At 41.6% G+C, this 19,401-nt stretch overlaps 1 protein-coding gene across 5 annotated transcripts in view; it reads right to left on the bottom strand.

Annotated features, from left to right (window-relative positions):
- Nucleotides 1-19,401, bottom strand: part of Akap2 (A-kinase anchoring protein 2) — a 553,389-nt gene that overhangs the window by 206,870 nt on the left and 327,118 nt on the right. For 4 of the 5 annotated variants that reach the window (XM_023722921.1, XM_023722923.1, XM_023722922.1 and 1 more), the window contains exon 7: nucleotides 4,463-5,158. The exons of the other annotated variant lie outside the window; for it this stretch is intronic. In XM_023722921.1, coding sequence (XP_023578689.1) covers nucleotides 4,463-5,158 — 696 coding nt within the window. The remainder of the gene's footprint in view (nucleotides 1-4,462; nucleotides 5,159-19,401) is intronic. 5 annotated transcript variants of the gene reach the window in all.

Raw genomic sequence — 19,401 nt, 5'->3', positions numbered from 1 at the left:
AAGGCAAACTGGTATCAGGAATCAATCAAAGATCTCACCTTTCTTATTCTTTGGAGCTGTTTTATGATATATACTAGTAATTCCAAGTTGTGTTTCACTATTGTATTTCACTACTCAAACAGGACAAAGGATATTTTCTGGCTCTGGCCTCATCCATGGAGCTCAGTAGACCTTCCTTAAAAATGAGGAGCTTCTAAAAGATTGCATATTTATAGTTTCTGAAACCTCTGTGTTAAGTATGCTGAGAATTTGTGGTTTCAGTTACAAAGGTGCATGTGACAAAAATACATGAGACTGCTCGTCTTGGAATGGTTTGTATTGTAAACTAACACTGCAGGAGATGGCAATACGTCCATCAGGGAAGGGTCCCTCGGTGAGCTAAGCTGCTCAGTGGGCCCAGTGATGAACAGAAATGACTGACCTTCTGAATCTTAAGTAAAAACAACAACAACAACAACATCCCTACTGTGAGTTCTGCCTGTGTTTGTCTTGTGTTAGATGGACAGGGGCTATGGTTTTGAAAAAGGAAGAGCTGATATAACAGTTCAATTTTTGACCCTGGCAATGTATTCCCTCCCCTCCTTTTGGATGCCCATTGGCTCACTGGCATTAAGCACAGTGCATGGTGGTTTCTCAGGCCATCCTGTGGTCCCTCACAGTACAATTCTATAGGAAGTAAAGGGCAGTAAACTGTTCTCGCACTTGGCTGCACTGCTTCATCTCAGAGATGATGATGTATCTCAAGGGGGGGGGGCGGGCAGCCTTTTCCTTTTTCGTAACAACTTGGCCCTGACCAAAGCAAAGTATTCTACTTTCATGTAGGAGAAATGCACTTATCACCACAAAGTAAACTGGAAAAGATAGACATCTGAAGCAAGTACATGTGTATGAACATTTCAGAAAGTGATCAAGTAGAATGAACTGTAGAATTTGAGTTTCCTGAAAGTCTCTGAATACTGTAAGAGTGCACCAAGTCTTAAGGAAACCATACTTTGAGTTTGTCCAGAGGAGTTTTCCCACCCCTTTTCCTGTCTTCAGTGGCAAGTGACATTACTGGACACTTGGAAATCACTTTTTAGAGGCCATTATTTTTGGTTATATGAAGGAAGTAGTATTATTATGGTTAAAAATAATACAAGGAAGAAAAATACCCTAAGCCTCGCCTTACCAAAGACTAAAACAAAAAATAGAACAAAAAAGTCAAGAATACACAGGGCATCAAGATTTTCAGATTTACACAAGCTAAACTTCATAATTTTAAGTATTAAAGGATTTGTAATTAAATGCCATTGAAAATCTGTTTACAAATTTTTTTTAAGTATTCCCATCCTCTTTTCTTCTTCTCTTTATTTATTTTTTGGTTCTTTTGAGACTGGGTCTCACTACATATTTCAGTCTCTCCTTGAATCTACTATATAGCCACGCTGGCCTTGAATTCCACGCAATCTTCTTGTCTCAGCCTCCCAAGTTGTGGGCTGGGATTACAGGTGTGTACCACTGTGCCTGGCTCTCTATTTTAAAAGAGAACTTATTATAACATTTTAAAGGAAAGCCCAGTTAAATATTAGCTGAAAAAAGATTATGGTTTTATAGCTTCTTTATTGATTTTTTTAAATTAGTTTGGTTATGTAACCAAATGCCCTGCCCTGCTGAAGGGTTTGGCACCACACATAGTATGATTTTTAGAGAGCATGTGAACAGCTTTGGGAGAGGCAGAATGGTCATGATCACCCGTCCATTTATATTTTCATTATCAAAGGTGAACTTGCCTCTGTAGGTGGGATTACAGGCCCCATCGCATGAAAGCACTGAGCTCATGTTCTCCATTACACAGGATAATAACAGAAAATATGCAAATATAGATGTCTTATTCAAATAACTTGCTTCAAAAACCATTAGGTGATAGCTTTAATAACAAAACTATAAAGTGAGTCCTATTTCATATTACTTGTCAGTCACTATTCCCATAATAATAAGTGATGAGTGAGGGACCATTACCAGTGGTCAAGTCCAAGGATTCCAAGCTGTGCCTTTCTGCTAACTAACTGTGCTTTTAAAACCTTGCACTGAATAGTTTAAAACCTCAAGTGAATAAAAAAGATAAACTATGGTCAATTCTAGATCACTTTTTTCCTAAATAAATTATTAAAATAACAACAGATTGTCCAAAACACTGAAATTACTTTCTCCTTCTATCAATAAGTTGATCTACATGTCATTTTACGTCCCATTTAATTGGTACTCCAATAATTATTTACTGAAGAAAATGAAGCTGAGAGTTGTGAGATTTATAGGCACTGAAACCCGGTTTTTAGATAACAGAGTAGTTTGTCTCATTGTAGCTACTTTGGCAAACCTGAGAACGTGAGATAATTCCCTCCGTGACCCAAGTTGACGCGTGGAGGAAATAGTTCTGGGAAGGAAAACTTAGTGCCTTTATTTTTCCCTTCTTTAACCTTTTGTTTTGTTTTGGTTTCCTATCAGAGATAAAACAATCCCACTTGTGCTCATTAAAAAATGCAATTATTTCGAAAAAAATAACTTTGAGTGATAAAAATGCCACTTTCCTCTCTAACTGTAGTAAATGTAATTTCAAACCAAGAAATTAAAAAAAAAATAGATTTATCGTTAAGCAAGCTGCATAGGACAAATTTAGTTGGTTGGGTAATGTAATCACCAATAAAATTCTATTTTTTTCTGAGCTACTTTCTGTGTAAGTTAAGATGTGGTAGAGTATTATGTTATGATTTTGAAACTATATTCCAAGGACACACAGATAATTTTGTGAATGATCTGCAACAATGTTCTCAGGCATTGAGCCAATAATGGGAATCCATCTCTTATTAAAAATCAGTTAACATATTATGCTTTTACTTCATTACTATACTACTCTTGTTATAAATTTCTTTCCTTTGGTTTTACTGCACATGTAGTTACTCACTTTGGGGAAGTGCTAAGAATTTATTTCAAGGATTGGTCATTGTGTTCTAGATAAAAAAAAATATCCCTTTGATGTTCCAGAATCTCCAGCAGTTTAAGAAACAAGGCTTGGAAGCTCACTCCTATTCTACTCAATATAGCTTAAGTACTTAACAATGAGAAGGCAAGTCTTTGTTCATCCTTCTTTCTTTTTTTTCTTTTTCTTGGTACCGGGAATCGAATTCACCACCTTGGGCCTGCCAGATTGGCACTATGCCACTGAGCTATCTCCCCAGCCTGTTCATTATCTAACATTTACATTTTCAAGTCATTTCAAAGAGCAGAGAATTAAAACACATTTTCTCATGGGGACAGAAATAAAGGAGCACAAATGTAAGACTAGTCTGAGCTGAGCACATGAGAGGGACAGTGAAAACACACAGCACCATCCTGGATAGAGTGGGTGCACCACGGCAACCACTGTAGGCCAGAGAGACTATTTTAGAAATGTGGTCACTGCAGAGATACTTCTCAAAATGATCACCTCATTGAAAATAGATGAACATGATCAGAAAATAGCCATGAAAAAGAAAGCAATATAAAAAGTTACATTTTCTGAGAGACTAGAAGCAGGGCTCATGGAAGGGCCTCTCGAAGCTCAGAGATACTACTGATGCTTATAATAGTTGTCTCACATCCTTAGAAAATCTAAAGTGGTGCTTCTTGTAGAAAGAGTTCGCTAGTTAAGCCATAGAAAGAGAGATAACTGCTGATGAGCAGGTGATGTGCTGACCCCTACTCTTCAGCTGTGACACGCACTGAGTTCTTTGCTTTCACATCAACTTCACTTCAGAAGGAAAGCCAGAGATGCACAATACTGTAATCTGGAAGCCTCTGTAAGGCAGCAAAAAGCATCACCCTAGAACGGACAGGCTACGTAAGGTCCACTTTTGGCTACATTAGCAACTGGTTCGCTAGAGCCCACAGCATTTTGCCACACAGGATACAAAAACACAGATCCACAGCAAGGGAGGCAAGTGAAAAGTCAGGGACATGGCAGTGTGTGTGTGTGTGTGTGTGTGTGTGTGTGTGTGTGTGTGTTTGTGTGCATGTGTGTGTGCATTACCAGAGCACACTATAAAATGAAACCCCCGCTGCCAATAGTCCAATTCCAGTCAAGTAAATTAAGGCTACTAGAGAACTGGTTGGTATGAAGAATCCATTCCAATTGAGCAGGAAGGTACTGATTCACTCTCGAAGACACAAGGAAAAGTTTAGAAGAAAAGCAAGTTCTTGGGAAAAATGAAGCACACACATGCACGATGTTTCTCAGGTGAGGAAAAGGGAAAAAAAAATGAGAGAGATCAAAGCAATCCAACTGCAAGGCAAGGCAGGTGTTTGCTTCCAGTTCACAGTATTGCAGTTAGTGGTAGAGTGAGGTCTACAGAAGTGCTGGAGAGTAGAGAGGCTGCCCAGAAGGAAAGGGAGGAAAGAAGTGGTCACATGACAACACAGCATTGACAGCGCTTTTTCTTTTGGGTACCTGGGGCTGGCTCGGTGGCCAGGCTCTCTTCCTTCCCTTCTGGGGATGAAGGTTCTGTGGTGTCCGATACCGGCCTCCCAGACACAAGCTCAGCTGCGTTCCCATCAATGGTGGACACATCTGTCACTGTCTTCTCTCTCAATGACTTCTCGTCATCTTCATCAATGAGGACCAACTCAGCCTTGATGGTTTCATCATAGCCTAGCACCTTCTTAGTCTCCTCTTCATCCTCGATATTTTGGTAGCCCATAAAAATCATGGTGACTGGCTGATCCAAGTTTGCCTCTGGTTCTTCTGTGCTGGGGGCTTGGGGCTGTTGCCCTGGGTTCCCAGAGGCATGATCTTTCCTAGACTTATGAACCATTTCTAACTTGGCTTCTTTGCAGAGCATGTATTCCTTAGGGTGGCTGAGGCTCCCATCTGCAACCACAGTTCTCTCTGACACGTGCCCTCCTCTTAAGCTTGATTGTCCAGCCTTCTGAATAAGCTCTTCGACATCCTTTGCACTTAATTTGTGCACTCCATTTTCTACTATGGTGCCTCCCGAGTGTACCTCATACACTACTTTGGTACCATCATCATAGACTTTGACTCCTCTCTGATGGACCCCCTCTGGGCCAATCGTAGATGCAGAGAGAATCTTGGTCTCTCCTGTTTGTTTGTCTTTCTCCACATTAATTTCCATGGCGTACACAGCTTGAATGAAAACAAGAGAAAGGAAGTGCATGTTACAACAAAAAAAGCCAGTGATTGGTTAATTGCCAAACAGACAAAAAAGGTTTTGTGCCCTTTCTATGCTAACCACCACGTATCCTGAGTGTTAGAGTGAGGTGCACATTGTGGACAAAGATGGTTATATATGTATCTTACAGTAGCATGATGCACTGAGAAGACAGATGAGACAGTCACTATATCCCAGTGGCACGCATACCTTTAAGGAAGACCTGATAAAATAGGCCATAACAGACTTCGGATCTAGACGGAAAGAATTATAGGAAAGCTGGCAACATGTAAACTTTGAGGGCTTCTTAGGCTTATAGACTACTAGAAAGCATGTAGTTGTGTCTCAGTGCCAAAATCTGACATTTGTTTCTAGTTCTTTACTCAAATATTTCTATGTTTCCTTGTGTTTCTGCTGGAGAATATGTCAAGGTTTTTGCAGTTGAGACATGATTATCTCCTACTATCTTTTGCAATTGGCTATTTGGAAAAAGTGAGAACTGTGAAAGCATTCATATTAGGTGTTCTGGAGGTGCACCACTCTAAAATAAGAACAGGGAAAAGAACAAGACTGAAAGCCAGACATGGTGGCTTATACTTGTAAACCCAGAATTTGAGAGCTGAAGCAGTAGAATTGCAAGTTATAGTGTTACCTGGACAACTTTGTCTTAAAAGGGGGTGTAAGGGGACTTGAATGTAGCTCAGAGTCAAGGCCCTGGGTCCAATCTCTAGTATTTAGAAAGAAAAACAAAGACAGAGCAGCAGCTTCCTATACATTGGAACCTGAGAATGATGTCATAGCTTCTTTTTTTTTCTTTGTACAAGAGAAAAACTCATAGTTCTGTCCCATAATGTCTTTCTCATTTCTTGTCTTCTTTCTGTTCCACTGTCACTACCCAATAAGAGAAGCTCCTTTCTTCCCTAGATGCCAAGAACAGCTTCTTCCTTCTGAGACTGAGTCCTTTAGTTTCTTTCTGTGTAGTTCATCCCTAGTTCTGCTGCTGGCCTGGTGTTCCTGAAGACCAGCCCTTTCCTGTCCTACAAGTATACTCCCTCACAGGATCCTTGAGGTGTATGTCTTTGGGTATGAATAAACTGGGTACCTGACTCACAGAGCACCCTGGCACATCCGATTCACCAATATCAAGTGATTCCACTTCTCTCAGAACCCCGCCCCCAGAACCTTGGTGTTGGCCCATGCCCATACCACTACTTACTGTCCCAGGCCAGAAGCCGTCAGGATCTCACCTGATTTTGCCTCTTCTTCCTACTTCTCACACCCAAACAGGCACTGAGAGGAACTAATTCTGCTTCAGATAATCTCACCTATCTCTTCATCGCCATCTCTACCACCACCACACTCGCCCAGGCTTCTGCTCAACACAAAACTCTTATATCAGGTTTTATATGGCCCTTCTCTCTTTCCACTCCAGTCTGGGGGACTGCAAATATAGCCAGAGAGCCAAAGGCAGTATGAGCCCTCATTCTGTATGGCCAAAGGAGGAAGAATGGGAATTTTTACATCATTAGAAAGATTGTTAAAAAAAAAAAAAAAGAAAGAAAGGAATAAAAGGGAAAATATGAAGAATATGTAACAGAGCTCATATGTGGTCCACATAGTTGAGATTTTTTCAAATTTGGCCATCTGTAGGTGTTCCCAGTTCCACTCGCCTGTGTTTGAGCCTGGCTGCAATGACCTGCCTCAGGTTCCATGGTGGTTCTTGTTTACATTGGATAAACACCAAGCTGCCTAGCTTGGCATATACTCCCCTTCAGAACTTATCTGCAGCCTTCCTTCCCAGCTCTGTCTCACAGTCCCTCTGGTTTTACACACTCTCCAGCCACAACAGGCTCTTCACTATTCCCAGGACACTGCTCAGCAGCTTCCCAAGCTTGCTGCCCTTCAGCCTTCTTCCCTGGCCAACTTCTAGAGTCTGGTGCCATATGCCCACTTATCACTGTCAGGGTTCCCTACCTCTTCCTGAATATCTACATGGTTATTGACCTGGGTAAAGGACATCTTTCTAGACATATGTTCTGTCATTCCTTTTCCCTTAGCTATAACCGAACACTATCCCACATCTACACACCAACCCCTTCTGAAATGCCCATCTCTTGGCTTTCTGCACATCTAGCCATTCCTTATTCATCAATGCCAACACTAACTGCCCTTTTAATATAAGCTTTTTTTCAATCTTCCCATTCCTTTTTTTTTTTTTTTTTAAATCTTCCCATTTCTAAGCCAGCTTTCTCCTTTTAAGAATTTCTGAACACCTCTAAACTTCTCTGATAGCATTTAGTTTCCACCCGGCACTATAATTATTTGTAGTATAATGATGGCTTCATAGATTTTTAGGGTCGTTGAGGTTACATTTTTGTCTCTGCCATTCGTGATTCGCTCTTCCTGCCAGCACCTACCTTAGATCGCTTGCACAGAAGGTACCTGGCATATCCACCCATGAAGCAGAGGTTAGTAATTGAAGAGTTTAATTTGATTGTCTAATTGTAGTCACAACTGCTGTGTATAATATGGCACCAATGAAAAGTTATGCACGGTAATTAATACATGAGCTCATTTAGAAAAACAGCAATGATGTTGTTCCATCTGCTGGCACAATGTGATACAGTCTGTTCACGGTTGACACTTAACTAAAAAGATTATGAAGCAAAATCCACTGCTTGAATTCCCCATATCCATTTTGAAAGTTTCACTTGTTCTGTATAAAAATATTGAGTTCCCTCAAGTGACACAGGGGAAGCCAACCAATATTTGTCACAGAGGTGCGTGGGCTCACACCCAAAGAACATAATATCAAAAGAAATATTTATCTCCATTATTTCCTGATTTTCCACACAAAGTATCATTGGAGTATACGAGAGGTATTTAAAATTCTGCATAGATTCCAAAAGCCTATTCTTGAAAAATTACAGTTATGATAAAAGCACAATTTTGGGTTAAAATATCATATCACTATTAGCACTTTCATGGGATATAGTTATAAATAATAGAAGTAATAACAAATATCAGTTTATAGGAATTATCCTCCAAATAATAAAATGCGTGAACAAGACACATTAACCTATAATCAATATATAAAGGAAACAAATATTTCTATTTTTATATCCCCATGGGATAAGATACAAATTATTAACATACAAATGTTTAGAGATGTCTCTCTTCCTCTTTCCACCCCCGAATGCACTGTCATTATTGGTCCAGTTTCCCCTTCTCCCAACCTAATCCCGACTTCAAGTCATCTCTGCCTGCTGCTAGAATCAGGACTGGACAGAGCAAAGCTACCATTAACACTTGTCTGCTGGAAAGGGTAGACATCCATAGCATGCAGAGATGGGAAGGAAGCTTAGTGGTAGAGAACAGAAGCTGTGCTGACAATGGAGAGAGAGGGCATGCTCCGTGGTGGTGAGCGATGCTTTGGGGCCAGTGAGATGCAGAGGACAGACAAGGGAATCGGAGCTACTGCTGAGCGGGGATGTGAGATACAGAAGGTCCCCTCTACCGCCCTTCAGGAGAAATAGGAAACGAGCCGATTGCCTTTCTAAGGGCTTTCTGATTTGCAATTTTAAACTGTATTAGAATTGAACTGCATGTTACATAGGTCCATTAGGGTTACGTAAGTGTATTTATATTTATGTGTTGGGCATGATTCTTCTAATATTTTTAGATGACTACTATAAGATTCTGTAATTAATTTAATAGTTTTATATTAAAATTTGAATATGCTATGCTATCAAATGCAATATTTATGAATCCTCTCTCTCTAATAAAACAACAGATTTCAAAGGAATCACAAATTTTTAGTGGATCCCAGGATGTGGAGCCAATTCCTTTCCACATATACATTTTCTGGTAAGGGGTACACAAGAGAAAACCTTGAGAAACTTGTTTACACCAAGGCCAGTATTTAGCCCTCTTGGATAATAACATGAGGATGCTATTTAGGCTAAGAAGACTAAGCAGAAGGTAGAATGTTTTCTTAACTTCATATTTATATTTTATATATTTATATTGTAGTTCTCAGACAACAATGCACCAAACTGAATCAAGTGGGATAAACCAGTAGGACTCCAGTTTTAAATTCAACATTTGACTATTTCCCCTCAATTTTGTTTTGTTACCTGTTTGATGTTAGGGACAGACCTCAAGGTTGGGCACATGCACTTAGGTGCCTGCTGTGTCACTGAGCTACAATGACAAAATGCCTAAATGGCATTTTCTTTCTTTCTTTCTTTCTTTCTTTCTTTCTTTCTTTCTTTCTTTCTTTCTTCCTTCCTTCCTTCCTTCCTTCCTTCCTTCCTTCCTTCCTTCCTTTCTTTCCTTTTCTTCCTATAACCAGGGATTAAACTCAGGTCCTTGTGCTTGCCAGGGAAGCACTTATTCTACTGAGCCATTTCCCTGTCCCAACATTTTGTTCCTGATAGACACAATTCAGAAATATCTTGTGCTTTCTACAGCTCTCAAGCAGTCTATCCCCAGAGCCTCTCCCTCCTGGTCTGCCTGTATTCCTAACCACCCAGGACATGCTCCAGTCTGCTCTCAGATTCCTCCCATTTCCCCACACCAGCCGGGTCTGCAATCTGTGCAGTGAGCCGGGGCAAAGGGTCTGGTGGCTCTCTGTTCATCTTAGAAAAAGATGAGCAGGAGCACCTTTGAGGGGAAGGGCCTTCTGGGGAGCCTCTGAAGAGATTCTGAAAGAGCCCCATGGACACAAGGAGAGGACTCCAAAATTTCCTGGAGGAAGGACCTGGAGAAGGAGACAGAGGGTACAAGGACCACTCAATGGAAGTATCACCCACTGACAGGCTCACTGGAGTTGAGATAAACATTTTTATTATGTGATCTATTTAGTTATTGATTTCTAGTTATTGATTTCACTACTCCTTCCAATAATCCAGATAGATAGCTGAGGAATGTGTTCATTGTATTAGTGAGGAACAACCAACAGGACTGGTTTCTTCAAACGGACACCAATGAGTGTTTGCCATGTGATTGGCTTGAGGCCTCTGGGTTCCTTGGTCCAGTTCCTCTATGGTCTTCATGTGTACAGAAGCTCCTTGTAGGAATAGGGACCCTTTGGTGGGGTTGGTAATCCCAGGATCTGAGAACACACATTCATAGAGTAGAATGTGAAACCTCTGGGAAGATTTCACTAAAGGCCAAGGTGGTGGTTGCAAGAAAAGAAGTCCTTATGGGTTGGGGCTCCATGAAGCCCAAAGAGATGGAGCTGAGGAACCAGTGATGCCTAGTTCAAGTTCCCACTCACCGTCTTGAACCTATGCTCGCTCTTGCTCTGCTACTTCCACCTTTGGAAAAGTGAAAGCAACTGTGAGGGCTTGAAGGAGATGACAGAAGAGGAAATGAGAAGGTACTACTGAGCTAAGAGGGAGGACAACACACATGGCTCCACTTTAGAACCCATCCAACAACACAAAAAATAAGACTATGTCCCAGGAGCATAGACAGTTCCATCACTGACCCAGACTTCTCTAAGCCCACTTCTTTTGACTTGCTGTGATCATAGGAGGGGGAACAAGGCTGAGGTCCACAAAGAAGCTACAAGCACCACATGCCCCACCATCATTAGTCAGTTTGATGCGATATGTCAGGAGGAGGGGGAGAGACAACTGATCTGAATTCCTACCCAGAGCACACTTCATCTTCAGATTTACTTTTCTCATTTGTACAATGAAAATATCCAGCTTTGGTATTTTATGAACAGTCCATATGACTCATGAATGAGTGATATGTCAAACACAGCAGGGGAGCGGTGATCGGGCAGATCATAACTGTCGGGGAATAGGGTCCCTGTGTGAGGGGTCGGGCACTGCAGTGCAGCATGTGACCAGCAGGCGATATGCATGCTTGACCTATTGGATGGAAACACACACGTCAGGTCTTAACTGAGCACATTATTATACATACACATATATGTTCATACCTTCTGTTGAGATTGGAAATGTAAACCTGGCTACTGTGATGTCAACGACAATAAAAACAGAGAATTTATTCTACAGCGGGTTCTCTCTCTCATCCCAGAAATCAATTTTTAGCCTCCAAAAGCAATGATCGGAAATTTATTAAAACAAATCAATTGTTTCCCCAAGACACCTTAGTACTCTACAGTACAGTGGGGCCAGTATAGTTCACAACTATTTATTATATATTTTGTGAAGAACTAGATGATATGAGACCTTAGGTTCAAACCTCTATACTGTGCATGCACGCACACACACACACACACACACACGCATGCATACACATGCACACACATGCACATATGTACACGTGCACACACACACACACACACACACACACACACAAAGAATTCACAGGTTCCCAAAACAAAAAAATGTTAAATGTTTAAGGAGCCATCATTGCTAATTACCCAGGTTTGATCATTCCACCTTGTATATAGGCATTGAATTATCACATTGTACCCTATAAATATGTATAATTATCATGTATCAGTTAAAATGTTGGACACCAGATAAATGCAAAATGCTTAAAATCCTAGAATAGAAGCACAAATGAATTCCCATTCACAGTCGCCCAAGGAACCAGTCTTTTAGCCCCCAGGACTATGAGACCATGTGTTTTGCTAAAAAAAAAATTTAGCAAGTTTATGATATTGATGGGTAACAAAGGTAATAGCCAATTTCTTGTATCTAATTTTGCTCCTGTATTTTTGATCAAGAAAAACAGTTGCCAGTATGAAAAGTGCTGGAAAGCATATTACTGCTAGGGTGGTGAGGTCCTGAGGAGCTAGGAAGACGGGACACTTGAGCATGAAAGGCTGCCAAGCCTCTCTGTTCTTTGTGCTCAGTGTCCCAGTTTTCTTTGTCTTAGGCATCTTGGATATCAGGAAAGGTGCTGGAGGTTGGCACTTAAAATTCCAATTATAAAAAATTAAATGAAGGGAATTCTAAACCACCTAGAAGATACTTACAGCCTGAATAGCTACATTCTAGGGTTAATTCTCAAAGAGCAGACACCACCAAGCACCATCCTGGGATCATCAGGCAGAAACTATAATTTTCTTTTTTTTTCTGTTCCAGGTCTCTAGAAAGGCTAGGTAAATGCAGGGTATTATCACAAAGTCCCCTCCAGTGGTGTGGACAAGACAGAAACGTGCACTTTGGGTGTTAGGATCATCATCAGAACTTGTTACTGGTCACATGATCCTGCCCCGTAGGTACTGAAGGTTAAGGTTAAGGTTACCAAAGGCTGAGAGATCTCTAAGGCTGCACCACAGTGCTGACTGCGGTCTCCAAATGCTCTGTTTATATTAGTGAAACAATGAAAAAAGATTTGAGGTGTAATTGGACTGAAAAGAAAAGTGAAGTGATGAGGTATCGTGCCCATAAGCCACAAAGACCTTAACAAAGAAAAGAGTGTTCAGTTTTCAGAATTGTTAAACCCTTTGATTCAAATGAAAGCTGATATGGAAGTACTATGTATAAGCACAAGGTCGGAGAAGTTGCTATTTTGAAATGAGAGAGCTGTAGAGCCCTGAGTGTCAAATCCCGTGACATCAATCCCCTTCCCCTTCCTACCAGGGCTCCATGAAGCCCCAACCCTCAAAGAAGAAGAAAGGCAGCAGTCACATCAAATCAACAAAGTGAGGAAAGGCCCATGGCCCATTCTTAATTTTGTCTGCTGAGGGTAAGAGAAAGAAGGACTTTGTACGTCTTAAAAATGAACGTGTAAACAATGGGGATAAATAGGTGGCACATTTTAACTGGAGGATCCAACGCAATGCCTGCCCTGGGAAAGGCAAAGAGGCTGAGCAGTGGCAATGTAAGAACAGTGCTGGGGCTTCCTGCAGAAAGTGAGGCTGGGAGGTAGTGACACTGGTGTAATGAGCCACAGGGCCTAGGCTGCCAGGCTTGATTTTAAGAAGGACTCAGCCTCTTTTAGCATGGCGTGCTCAAAGCATGGCCCTTCCAGAAGGCCAGAAACAGTGGATGTTGTCCAGTGGACAGGGACAGGAGTAGTATAAGTGACTCAAAGCAACCTCATCACACTGGGACCAGCTGAAGAGGATGAGCAATGGCACATAGGAGGCTAAGGGAAGGGACTGAGACAGACAAGAAATGGCAGTCATTTTCAAATACCTAAAACTTAGATTCGTTCTGAGTTAAGTTCTAGGTAACAGGATAAGGACCAACAGGTGGAAGAGGAAGACTAACAGAGGATGACTCCATCTGAGGAAGAATTTTCTAGTAGTCACAATCAACTGGTGACAGAATAGGCAACCTGGAAGAAAATGAAGCCCCCATCATGAACATGTGTGACTGTGGTTGAAAGACCTCTTCGTAGGACTGCAGCAGCAGGGATTCAGTGGTTGGAAAAGGCACCTCCTTGTTCAGAAAAGTGATGACTCCAAGCATATTCATTGCGTGTGCAGCGAACAACAAGAATGTTTATCATTATACTCAATAAGGACAAGTAATACTTAGAGAAAATGACTGAGGTGGTGCAAATTTACAAAGGGATATTCCTAAAGCAAGATAGATTGTACCTAGGAGAATTCTAATGGCAGGTTCCTATGGCTGGTACAATACACATGATTTGTGTAGTCACTGGTAACCATAATTGATGACAAATATGAATACAGCAAAACAGACTGTTAACTAGAATTGATAATGAATCTGAATACCTCAAAGACTGCTTCCACAAAGGAGTTAACTACACAAAATCTGATTCCTTGCCCAGGTTTACATATAGGAATTCCCATATTAGATGCATTTATGCAAATCACTTCTTAACTAGAAAACAAAAGTATATGTAAACTTATTTATTTATTTACTTTTTTTTTTGTATTTTAGGGAAGGATCTATAGGGTGTTCAGGATCTCACTATTAGATCAGACTTGTTGTGATTCGCCTGTTTATAGCCTCCCAAGAGCTGGGATTACAGGTGTGTGCCACCATGTCCAGTCTCAATTGCCAGCTCAGCGCACCCTGTGGTCAGGGCTGGCACAGTAGGCCAGGGGATCGAACCCCTGGCCCCTGAGCCTGCTTGCAGGTGCTTTAATTCCACTGAGCTATTTGGCTGGCTCCTGTAAATTTATTTTTTAAAAAGACTGTTCACATTATACTTTTAAAAATACATTTGCTCTTTGGGGCATTATGTGTTAGTAGTATCTTCACATATAAAGGATGTCAGGTTGTAGTAGTATGTGTATTCCTACTAACACAGCAGTATAATCACATTAATTCAAATATTTCTCTGGAACTTATACTCCTTGAATACCAAGTTGCTTTTCTATCTCTTAAAATTCATCTGCATAAACTGCCCCAGCCTTCCCCATGCTGCTGCCCATGTCTCTTCAGACACAGGAATTTGTAGAGAAGAACTAGAGCTGCTACCCAACTATTGTGAACCATCAGCACCCAAGACTCTATTGACAGGCAGGAAGGAGTATGATTTCTCAACAACTACTCCCCAAATTATCTCAGAAGTGTGCCACAGAGCACCTAACAGAGTTTGTGGTGTGAGAGACTGCCAGTGATTCCTCTGTGGCACCAATGCAGGCCGCAGGTGCTGACTTTCACTGTCTAGAGACGTGCAGATCCAGGCCAGTTTGGCCGGACACCACATATAGTCCCAGCCAACTCGAGGACTCTGTGTATGTAAATGTAGTATGCTGAGATGTTTCAAAACCTACTCCACAGAAATTTAAATTTACTCAGTAGGCAGGAGAGTTATGTCAATTCTTTCTGGCTTCATCATTTTAACTTTTTGTATTAAACTAAGGTAGATAACTTGTTTCATAAAATATTCAGGTTGTCCTGTATAATAGATTTCTTCTACCTTAAAAGTCGATAACTGCTTCATTTTATTAAAATGTCATTATGTGAATTATTTCATGCATAAAATAAAGCAAACAGAAAAAAATCAGACGCCCACATTTGAATTGCACCTACACTATGCAATTATTTTTTTCCACTGAACACGTGACCCTTGATGCTTTTCTATACAAAGCAAATGGGTTGATGCAGAGATTTGTTGTCCACATCTTTCCAGTTCTGATTTCTGAGCCACATCCACATTGAACTGAATGAAGCATGATACCTTTATCCTCTGTTCATAAATATATTACTTTGTAAAGTCCACCATTGTCAGAAATGTTAACAAGTAACACATATTCTGTAAATTGCTAACCCACCCCATCTTTCACAGTAAAAACAATTCTAGAAGTGGAAATTTAGGAATATATATCCAAAATAGAAAAAAAGCTTTAATTCCCTAAGGATTTTTTCAATGGGCTCTTATGCTTTGAAAATACTTTCTACTTGCCTCCTATTATAGTGCTTTCAATTTGTGTAATTCTAATAAGGAAAACAAAACAAAAAAATCCTTGGAGATTACTGTAAAAGCAAAGGCAGACACAAAGAGCATGATTATGAGAGGAAAGACTTCCCTGAAGCTCAAGGTCAACTGTGCTATGATTTCCTTCAAAACTCTCTCTTTCTCCATTTGACCTTCAGTTACCGACCAGGGACCAGTTCCCACCTTGTGTGAACACTGAGATATGCCATCTCAGGCAGGTGAGGGAGGGTGCCTCACATAAGGATATCAAGACATTCAACTTGTTGATCAAACTCAGAAAGGGGCAAACCCTTTAGATAGTCCTGATATCAAAACCAAAGGGCTCCCCAGAACTTACCAGCCACTTTGCTGGTCCTCTCCTACCTAGATGATGGTCCTGCTATCCATGAACTGAGGACTGGCAGGTCAAGGAGCTGGGAGGAAATGTAATTTACTGCTTTTGGTAGCAGAGAATAGGAAATATAATTAAGCACAGTGCTGGGAGGCCCAGTGGATTCACTGCTGAGACTGCAGCTTGCCTGTCCTACCTAATGGATCACAGAGGCAGCCACACTGAATGAGAGGATCAGAGTTAACAAAGCCAACCATTTGTCCAGTGACCAGTATTCAGTAGAGTAGTTGGGGCAGGAGGGACCCTGGCCAGAGGGTTCAAGGCCCAGGACTGCTTTGTGTATGGAAGAGTCATCAGAAGTCTCTAGACTCTAGAACAATTAGTTGAGAGATCTGAGGAAGACCCAAAGATAGGGTAGTTAGCAGCTTATCAACTTGCTGGGATTGACCCAATATGGAACATCACACTAACTATGCACTCAAAGGTGCATCCTCTGCAGTGGACATACAGTTTTATGGGCCTTGTTCAATCAGAGGGCCAATTTGGTATGCGTGAAAACAAACTCCAGAACTTGTCCCATGATCTTAACGTTTGAGTCTGAAATCCTGAGATTTCCCACAGCAAGACCAACCAGCAGCTCAACAGCAGGAAGTGCTGCTGCTTGGAGTGGGGAGACCATGTGCTCTGACTGGAAAGATGCCCATTCTGAAGTGGGATTAGAGAATGTGAGCATCAGTGGGTGTGGCAAGGTGTCAAGAAAGAAGAGGATCCCCCTCAGGTGTGACTGAAGAATCTGTGTATCTTCCAGAGAAATATGGGAAGACAAAGGCAGGAAGATTCTAGAAGAGTTGACTCAATGTGATATTATTCCTTCTCGTATCATTACTAAGTCTTAGAATCGCAGAATCTCAGGATAGAGAGGAAGGAGAATAAAAATGAATTAAGATGTGTTATGTACATGTACCAATTTCCCCCATGAATGTAGTGATTATGTACTGCAGACATGTAGTAGTAAAAATTTAAAAATCATCCCAGAATGTCCATTACTCATCAATAATTACATCTGTGTATCATGCATCTACACTGACTTTCACACTATCACCTCAAAATGAACATGTCAAACCCATCATGGACCCTGCACTGTCATTAATCTTCTTCTTCTTCTCCTATATCCTGCCCCTTAGGTCAGGGCACCAGGACTCACTCAGGATCCTGAGCACCACCCTTCACCACTCCCCCACCTAGTGTCTACCAGTCCTGTGGTAGCCCCCAGCTCCTCTTCCCTATGTCTCCTTCCTCACATGTGCCCTTCCTCTTCTCTCACCCCAATAATCTTAGTCCTGGCAGGTTTCTTTTTGAAATTTTATACTGGAAAGGACTACAAAAAGACACTAGGTCACATCCTACACCAGCTAAACTATTTTCTGACTCATGTGTGAGTCTGAGCAATCCAGAATATACTAACATCAGACACTCACATGCTTAAGACAGGAGTAGAGTTTCCCTATAGAAGAGGAAAGTCTCATATCAACTATTTGGGAAATGGAGATGTGATATGAGGACTAGGCCAGGCAGGCCTTAGGTTGGAATGAGGCTGTAGTTCCCTGCTCCTTTTGAGATTTTATGTGTGCTAGAGCTTGGGTCCATGGGCAGGGGAGACATGGATGAAGCTCCTCTCACTGCCAAGAAGGAAATTAGGCCTTTGAGATGTGGATAGCCAGGTAGTTGGCTATGAAACAGCCATAGTGACACCTGAAGACAGGCTTGGGGAGCAGGGGCTGTGAGCATAGCCACATGTGTGCGGTTGTACATTCCTCTTTATGTTGAACTGTACTCCCATTATTGGTGGACTTACACTGCCAACATCTCTCTGTTCTCCTTGTGCGGAGCTGTGGGAATGGTGTGTGCCCCAAACCAGAACGAGACAAGACCAGGGAGCAACAGCTTGAGGTGAATTGGTCCTGAAGTGTAGGGGAAGACTGGTAGCAGCAGTCCATGGGAAGACAAAGCAGCAATCTAGGACTAGAGGGACAGTTTAGGGCAGTGACAGCAAATATTCTAGAGCTTTCAGTTGTACAAACAGGCTGCTGAAGCTTATGTGCAATAGGTTCACCATTACGGATTTAAGGGAACAGAAGAACCAGAGCAGATTTGCAGGTCTTCTCAATTTCAGTGATTATTTCCAGGAATCTGTGGAATGGTATCTCAGTAAATCTGACTTCCTACAATCAAATGAGATGGAAGACCAATCCATGAAGTCCAAGTGAGAGCTCACAGATGGGTCACATGTGTATCTAGTAAATTCTATGGCAAATATAGAGTTTCCAGGGTATCTAGACATAATAATAACAAAATCTTTAGCAGCTAGAGACAAAAGTCCTTAAAGCTGAGGATTCTGTATCCAAGAGACTGTAATCTCCAGGGCTCGTGTTGGCAGCCCTGGGCCCAATGTGAGTGGGTGATGGAGGAGCCCTTGTCCGCTGTTCACTGGCAATGAGTGCCATGGCTACAGCCCTCAGGGGTGAGGCAACAAGGCCTTGCTAAGGGATAAGGTGGTGGAGGAGATAGAGAGCAGTCACTTACAATGTAGAGATGTAGGATGTATGTTAGTTTTAGCACTGCCCAAACTTTACAGTAGCTGTGGAGAACACAACCAGAGAAACAAAATTGATGAAAATCTCCTTAAAATAAGATTTACAGGCAACTGAAGATTGAGTTAATCCAGTGATTGGCATGACGGTGTGACTGTGGGGTGGGTTAGAACCCAGGATTGGTACCATACAGCAAGGAAGAGGATAGGCCCAGGATAAACAATTTCTTTCCCACATCTGGCTAAGCACTCCCTGAGGGGCAAATAATAAAGATAATATTACATACACATCCTGTGTGGTTTTAGTTACATAAGACCCTACGCCTGTCTAGGGCGGTAAAAACAACTCATCCAATTGCTGAGGTACCTGCTAACTGTAATGGAGATGGAAATCACAATGCACATGACCAAAATTGTCTACTCAAGCCTGGAACTGCTCTTGTTACCAGGGCTCTGTGTAATCAACAGCTCTGTGACTAAAGAGTTGCACACCTCCTTCTTCTAACATGCACAGGGTGACATGCTTGGGTGCCTGGAATGGGGTCACCAGACACATATACGCACCAGCAGTTGTCTCTGTGGTATCTCTTATGTAGAGGTGCTTTTGTTGATTACCTACAACATCTACACAGTTAATAGAATTGAAGCTAAAGTCTGGATTCTATACTCAGCATGTCTCAGAATTGAGGGTTTCCTTAAGGCATTTGTTACTGTTCTCTAATAATTTATTAGTTCTTAATCACAACAGTTGGGTGATTCTAAGAAAGTCTTGAGCCAGGAATGGTGGCACAGGCATGGCGGCACTTGCCTGTAATCCCAGCACTCAGAGGCTGAGGTAGGACAATTACTAAAGTTCAAGGCCACTCGGAACTGTATAGTGAAACACTGTATCAGAGAGAGAGAGAGAGAGAGAGAGAGAGAGAGAGAGAGAGAGAGAGAGAGAG

Source organism: Octodon degus, unplaced genomic scaffold (assembly GCF_000260255.1).
Source record: "Octodon degus isolate 3935 unplaced genomic scaffold, OctDeg1.0 scaffold00094, whole genome shotgun sequence".
NCBI lineage: Eukaryota > Metazoa > Chordata > Mammalia > Rodentia > Octodontidae > Octodon > Octodon degus.
This window is presented reverse-complemented; position numbering and strand designations above follow the sequence as displayed.